This window comes from Gossypium raimondii, chromosome 7 (assembly GCF_025698545.1).
Source record: "Gossypium raimondii isolate GPD5lz chromosome 7, ASM2569854v1, whole genome shotgun sequence".
NCBI classification, from domain to species: domain Eukaryota; kingdom Viridiplantae; phylum Streptophyta; class Magnoliopsida; order Malvales; family Malvaceae; genus Gossypium; species Gossypium raimondii.
Genome location: NC_068571.1, coordinates 13,380,249 through 13,388,047, shown reverse-complemented (window position 1 = coordinate 13,388,047; position 7,799 = coordinate 13,380,249). Strand labels below are relative to the sequence as shown.

The 7,799-nt window shown below is 37.0% G+C and overlaps 1 protein-coding gene across 1 annotated transcript; it reads left to right on the top strand.

Annotated features, from left to right (window-relative positions):
- Positions 1-3,907: 3,907 nt before the first annotated feature.
- LOC105763833 (uncharacterized) lies at positions 3,908-6,263 on the top strand. The gene is made up of 7 exons (XM_012582212.2): positions 3,908-4,050; positions 4,194-4,320; positions 4,402-4,659; positions 4,741-4,930; positions 5,179-5,490; positions 5,716-5,843; positions 5,958-6,263. The coding sequence occupies exons 1-7, from the start codon at positions 3,908-3,910 to the stop codon at positions 6,261-6,263; spliced, it is 1,464 nt and encodes a 487-aa protein (XP_012437666.2).
- The last annotated feature ends 1,536 nt before the right edge of the window (positions 6,264-7,799 follow it).

Sequence of the window (7,799 nt, the reverse complement as noted above, 5' to 3'; positions counted from 1 at the left end):
TATCAATTTTTTTCATTCCAATGGTCACTAAATTTGCATTTATGACAAAAAATATCGATACCCTTTTTGGAGGTATCGATACTCAAAGTTGCAGGTGAAATAAAGGCTCTAGTTTCACATCCCCAACAGCCATATTAACTTCTCTAACATCCTCAACAACTGGAAATCTATTAGGGGGTATAAATACAATCTTTTAAAGTCCTAAAACATCCAAGAAAAGTACTTGAAGCAAAAATCATCAATGAAACAATCTTAGAGCTTAAATTTTTGTATTCTTCTTACATACACTTGTGGGTTTTATCTTCTTTATTTTGCTCAAGTGTATTTCATTGTATTTATGCTTCAATTTCCAAACAAATTTATCGTGTAAGGATTGTTTCTTTATCTGCTCATTTGTATCTCTTTGAGAGGTTTTGAAACTTAAGATTTGGGGTAGAAATCTTAAGGAGTTGTAAGGTTAAACCTTGTCCTCAAAGATTGAATAAATTAGTGAATTTGGGATAAATCCTTAGTGGTGGAAAGATAAGGTAATGGAGTAGGCAATTGGGGCCGAACCACTTTAAATTCTTTGTCTTCTTTATTTCATTCTTGCCTTTGCTTTCACCAAAATTTTTAAAGGCCAATTCACCCCCTCTTGGCATTTTCGGTTTGCTTCATTGAACTTTCAATATCTATATTAAATTATAAAATATAAATTAATTTTTTTATTAAATAATAATTAAAATTATGAAAATAATAGTAGTACATCAAACAATATTTTTTTTAAATTTATATAATTATTTACTTTTAAAGAAATCAATATTATTAAATTTATTTATTAGTTTATCCTATAAAAATAAGTTTTATTCATTAATTGGGTAATTATATAATAAAAATTGTTATTATGTTAAACTGTTATAAAATAAATAGATAGAGAGAATAAAGAACAAAGGATATAGGGAGCAAAGAGAGAGCGTATTTTATTGATCAATCAGAATATTTACAAAGCTTCTCCAAAGTCTCTATTTATAGGCATAAGAAGTATAAATGAAGTAGAGATCTTCTTCTAATCACTATTAAAGTTTAAAGTACATCAAAACTTATCTTAATATTGATGGACATCCACTTAATAAGATATTCATAACACTCCCCTTGGATGTCCATTGGTAGATAATGTGCTTCGTTAAAACCTTACTACGATAAAAACCCTATGGGAAAAAGTACACATATCTATAATATGCATAATATGCTGTCTCATTAAAAACCTTACCAGGAAAACCCAATTGGATAAAACCTCGGTTAAGGGAAAAAGAGTACAGCACGTATTTACTCCTCCTCATGAAAACATCACATACTTTCTCATATTCTACATATTCAAACTTTAATACTATTTTTACTAATAACTATTTGAATATATTTTGAAACGTCTTGAATAATTTATTTATATTTCTATAAATATTTAACACAAATGTGTATCTGCTTCAGTGGTTAAGTGTTCTGGGTGTGTGTATGAGGTATTGGGTTCAAGTCCCACTTTTAGCAAATTTTTTTATTTTGATCCAAGACTTACCCTTGTTGAGTGGGTTTATATAAAACTGTCTATTAATCTATATTAGAATGAGCCTGCTGGTTTGAGTGGTAAAGGGTTAGTGCGTTGGAGGTCTTGTGTTCGTATCCTTGCGCAAGCGTGGATGTTAATTTTTGCTCGGTTGTTTGATAGAGTTTTACTAGATCTAAAATTCTAAGGGAGTTATGAGTTTTGGGTTAGTGGGAGAAAAATAAGGGATTATGTAGGCATATCTTTTATTTTTTTTCTTTTTTTTCAAATTTTAATTAGTTTTCTCTCTTCTTCCAAAGTTGACGTCGATTTCTGCTCCTTCTATTCTTTTCTATCAATTTTATTTCCTGTTCCTCCTCTTTCTTGCGTAATCCTTATTCCTCCTTTCCTTTCAATTTCTTTGTTCACCCTTTCTGTTCTTTACGCGATTGTAGTAAGCCTCTCAATTTTTTTCGTTGTAGTAGCATAACGATTGTTGGAAGAAATCTAAATTCTATGAATGGTTGTGTAGGTGAGGGCGATGAATTTGTGGTTTTCCCTTCGATGGTTTAACTTTCGAGTGTAGTCATTTTGCAGTGGTAAGTGTGGAACGTTGCTTGGTTTAGTTTTTTTATTTCGTAAAGCGTTTGTTAATAGGGCTTTGGGATTCTTTTTTTAAGTGCTGGTGGTCTCGGGGCTGGTTTCACGTCAAAACCGTTACAGGTGTCTTCCCAAATTGCAAAAAATCAAGCATCGACAAAAGTAAGAAAAGCTCTCTGTCGATGCCACACGGGCGTGTGGCCAGTCGTGTGGTTGGCCATGTGTGAGACACGACCGTGTGTCTGACGAAGGTGTGGCCGTGCGTAGGACATGGCTTTGTGGTGGCCACACGGGCTAAGCCAAGATGGGTGTGTGGGCCCAAACGGGCATGCCACATGGGCGTGTGATTTTGGGCCAGGCCTTACCCGTGTGGCCCACAAGGGCATGTGGACCTATCATTCTGAATTCTTCCCTAGGGTTGCACGGGTCGTTCTGATCGACTGTGGGTCTACCGTAGGGTCAGTAAAGGCTAATCAAACCCTAAAATTTTTTAATATGACAAATTTGATATTCTGTTCTGAGTAGGACACTATATGCATATCTGATTATTCTGATAAGTATGTATATATGACATTTTTATATGAGCATGTTATGCATGATATTACTATATCTGTTATTTTTGTATCTTTGACTAGGGTGGGTTTTATATATGTGAAGGAAGTGATCTGTACGGTGACACTTCGCCTATATTCACGTAGCTTGGCTGCACATTATCTGTAACGTGTCGTATCGATACTATATGATGTGTAGGGATGGGTGGGTGTTTATAACCTCACATTGTGTGATGGGCTGGTCGGAGATGGTGTGTAGAGGAGGGGGTAGGATTTTGCATATCTGTATCGCCTATTTTGTTTTGATATCTATATTTGAAATGGACATGAGTCTGAATCTGTATCTGATTGTGTATGAGATTTTTGTATGTATTGCATGCCCATTTCTATTGGGTTACACACTGGGTTTACGAAAACTCACCTCTGTTTGTATGTTTTGTTCAGGTAATCCACAAACTTAGGCAGACCGGTGTGATAGAGCCTCACGATGACCACGAGTTCGTAACTGTTTAAGCTCATGGTATTTTTATTTTATTTAATTAAGGATTATTTTCTGGGATTTTTGTAATTTATGGACTCTCCGGACTATTTGATTTTATTTTGGGATTTCGACTTTATTTTTACATTTTATTTGCGATAGATATCTAAAAAAAATGGTTTTTACTAAAACAAGGGTTTTCCAAAATTACGAATGGGATTTCCAAAAATAACATTTTCTATGACTTCTACTATAAGTTACATTTTGGAAAATAAATCAATTAAATTACGTTTTCAGTAATAGATATAAACGAATATGAGTTATAAAACTGGAATTTTTTATCGTAACAACCCCATTTTTCAAAACCTTTCTTCATGACATCTATGGATTCGGCCATAACGTCTAGGCTAGGTTTGGGGTGTTACATTTAGTGGTATCAAAGCCAGGTTACAAAACTCGAGTTGTGAATTTTGGGTTCCAAAATTGAGTTTCAAAAAGAATTGGTTTTCAAATCATTTGTATAATTTGAGAAAGTATGTGGTACACTGAGTCTCCGGCGTCAATCTTGTAAGTATTTTCGAACTTAGATTGAATATTCTGAAAACTTGTAGTTAGTACTTTCTGAAATTGTACTGAGTTAGTTTGAGACTGAAACCTCTGAAAACATTTCTGACCTTCTAATAATTTGTGCATAAAATATCTGCTAATAAATACTGGAACTGATAAATAAAATTTTATAATGTAGACAAATTTGAATTTACGATGAGCGCTCGTGGAACTCGCAGTTGTGGTATCCATGGGTGCGGCAGAGGCCGCAAAGGGACTCGAGTTGAGTCTTCCTCTTTAGGCAGTATGTCAAACTTAGACACGAGTGAGACACTGGTTTCACCTGCTACTGAGACTAGGTCTTAGAGCCGCTCGACTGGGGATGACGCACTGTCCCAAGCCATGCTAAGGGTGTTGGAGAGGGTCGTTGGACCCATTCTAGATCTAGGGGTCGTGGGTTGGTAACTGAATGACTACGGTCCAATGGTACTGAGTTGTTTAGGGGTGTCACTGGAGTCACCGCTACTATGGTCGAGTATTGGTTGGAGGCTACTGAGAGGATCATAAATGACATCGACTGTACTCCTAAGCATAAACTAAAGGGTGTAGTCTCTTTGCTTCGCGACGAGGCATATCAGTGGTGGTTATTGGTTGAAGAGGGTACTTAGCCTGATCGTCTGAACTGGGACTTCTTCAAGACTACTTTTTAGGGGAAGTATGTGGGTGCGAGCTATGTAGATGCTCGTAGGCATGAGTTCATGAATCTCAGGCAAGGTGATAGATTAGTGGCCGAGTATGAGGCTGAGTTTCTGAGGTTGAGCCGTTACGCTCGAGGCATGGTGGAGTCTGAGTATGAGAAGTGCATCCATTTTGAGAATGGCTTGAGGGATAATCAGAGAGTATTGATTACTCCACAGAGGGAGCGAGAGTTTGCAATTCTAGTGGATAAGGCAAAGATCGTTAAAGAGGTTAAGCGCGTGGAGCGCTAGAATAGGGACCGAGAGAGAGGGAAGAATAAGAAGGACTCGGAGCCCTCTAGTTCTATTCAGAGGCCAAAGAAATGGGCTAGACCTGATGGGCCTGTTAAAGTGGGGGATCCTGTTGCTCCTACTGGGATTCAACCATGTGGGGATTGTGGTAGGTGTCATTCGGATGAGTGTTGGAGGAGGTTAGGGGCCTGTCTGAGGTGTGGGTCTTCGGAGCATCGGATTCAAGAGTTTCTCAGCAGGCTAATCAGATGTAAGCTTTAGGATCAGGTTTCGTACAGCATTAGAGGGTAGTTCAACAAGAATCTAGGGGTTGTGGACCAGCTAGGGGTGGTAATGGTATGGGCCAAGGATAGAGAGCACTGGGTAGAGGTGCTAATCAGATTGAGGCGAGTCAGCATACACTGGTTTATGTTGCTCGACGTCATGAGGATAAAGATGCTCCTAATGTTATCTTGGGTACATTCTTTATTTTTTATATACCTTATACCGCTCTGATAGACATAGGTTCTACACACTCCTATGTAGCTAGTACTATTTTTGAAAACTTGGGGATTTCTGTTGAGAGTACCTTTAGTGAGATTACCATATTGAGTCCGTTAGGGAAATCTGTCCAGGTTAATAGACTTTATAGGAGTGTTCCGTTAAAAGTGCAAGAGGTTGTGTTTCTGGCGAATTTTATGGAGCTACCATTTGGGGAGTTCGACTTAATTCTGGGTATGGACTGGTTCGTTGAGCACCTGGTTAGCTTGGATTACGCAACTAAGAGAGTTGTTTTAAGGACCAAGGATGATAAGGAGGTGGTTGTGATTGGTGAGCGTTGAAATTATCTGTCTAATGTGATCTCCGCTCTTGTGGCTGAGAAATTGGTTCGAAAAGGGTGTGAGGCATATATGGCCTTCGTCAGTGTTTCAATTTCTAGGGACTCTTCTGTCAGGGATATCAGAACAGTTATGGATTATCCAGATGTCTTTCCTGATGACTTATCGATTTTACCTCTAAATTGAGAGGTTGAGTTCGGCATTGAGCTTCTACCAGGTACAGCTCTAGTGTCCATCGCTCCACACCGTGTGGCATCGAAGGAGCTTACAGAGCTTCTCAACTTCAAGAGCTTCTGGATCATGGTTTTATCCGTCCAAGTGTGTCTCCATGGGGGCATCGGTTCTGTTTGTAAAGAAGAAGGATGGTACCATTAGGATGTGCATTGATTATCGGCAGTTGAATAAACTGACTGTAAAGAATAAGTATCCACTTTTGAGGAACGAGAATTTGTTTGATAGTTTCGAGGAGATTTTGTGTTCTCGAAAATAGATCTCCATTCTGGGTATCATCAGCTTAGAGTCAAGGAAGTGGATGTTCATAAGACTGTATTTAGGACTCGCCATGGGCATTATGAGTTCCTAGTTATGCCCTTTGGTCTGACGAATGCTCCGGCTGCATTCATGGATTTGATGAACCGAGTGTTTCAGCCGTATCAAGATCAGTTCATCGTGGTCTTCATGGATGATATTCTGGTTTACTCTAAGATTGAGGATGAGCATGACGAGCATCTTAGAGTAGTGCTTCAGATACTCTGCGAAAAATAGCTCTACACTAACTGGAGCAAGTGTGAGTTTTGGTTGCAGGAGGTAACCTTTTCTGGGGCACGTGGTTTCTGCTAAGGGGATTCGAATTGATCCTAGAAAGATTGAGGTGGTGCTTGATTGGAAACATCCTAAGAATGTATCTAAGATTCGTAGTTTTTTGGGTCTTGCGGGATACTATCGGCATTTTGTTAAGGGGTTCTCTTTGATTGTAGCTCATTTAACTAAGCTTCTGCGTAAAGGTGTTCCTTTTGTCTGGACTGATGTGCAATAGTCGAGCTTCGAGTTGCACCATCACTGGCTTTATATCTTTAGGCATTAGGACTACTGGTCCAAAAACTCCACGAATTTGAGTTACGTCTTTCTATTTTGACCAATTTATTCCACATCTATATTTCCTAATAGATTTATTCAAGATCTTCCTTTTATTTCATTATTTAAATAATAATATTGCATGCAAAATCATAGTCGACCACTTTTATTATTCAGTTCCACATTTTCTCGAATTGACATAACTTATCGAGATCTCTTATTTTCACTATTTTAATCTTCAATGTCAGGTAACTGAATCTCTTCTGGAGTTTTACTTATTAGTTATGTCTTGGGTCTCTTCTGGAGCACCCACCTCCACTATATGACCATCTAGAAGAATTTTCATCTTCAGAACTGATCAATCTATTATTTATTCTGATTGATTGTCCTACTGGGACTTTGAGTCAAATTAAAATATTAACTTCGTTATTCTCGTTAAGTTTGTAAATACATCAAACATTTAGCTTGTAATGAGTTTTCCTTGTTGAACTTTTGGTTCAAATTATTCTCCCCCTAACTCATTACAAGTTATTATTTCTCTCCCCCTAACGTCGGGAAAACTATCGAATCAAAATTGTAATTACAAAAAAACTTGTAATTAATACAAAGAAACTTGTAATTAATATATATTCTCAACTTTCTTTCAGGATTCACTCATCTTTGTGCATTGTGGTTGAGCAATTCGAACATATACGCACATACAGAAATTCAAAAATGAGAAATATTTAGCTCTTAATCAAAAAACAATTGTAATGGGGAGTTTTTATAACTTATTGGTTTGATGCGTACAACACGCAAACCAACATAATCTCATGTTGAAATAGGAAGTTTAGTTCTCATAAGTAATGGTTCAGACATTAATCAGAGGCATTCAATAAGTACTTTCTCTAAACCATTATGTGCATAAAAAGTAAACTTTTACAAAAAACTTTTACAAAAGTTTTTCAGACTCAATCAGTAAAAGACTGAGATATAAACTCGTCAATATGAGCAAGATGAATTGTCTTAATTGCATGATCTGAAATTAATTATTTAAACAAGAAATCTTGCAAACAACAAGTTGCTAGTTGATAACACATATGTGATTATTTTGTAGATGCATCTACCAAAATCATATAATATCAAAACCATCCAAATGGTGGACGAATGGGCCCATATTCATTTTAGAAATGCAAGACATTAAATCTTAATTTTAGCTAGTGAGTTTCTACTAATCAATTTTCATTG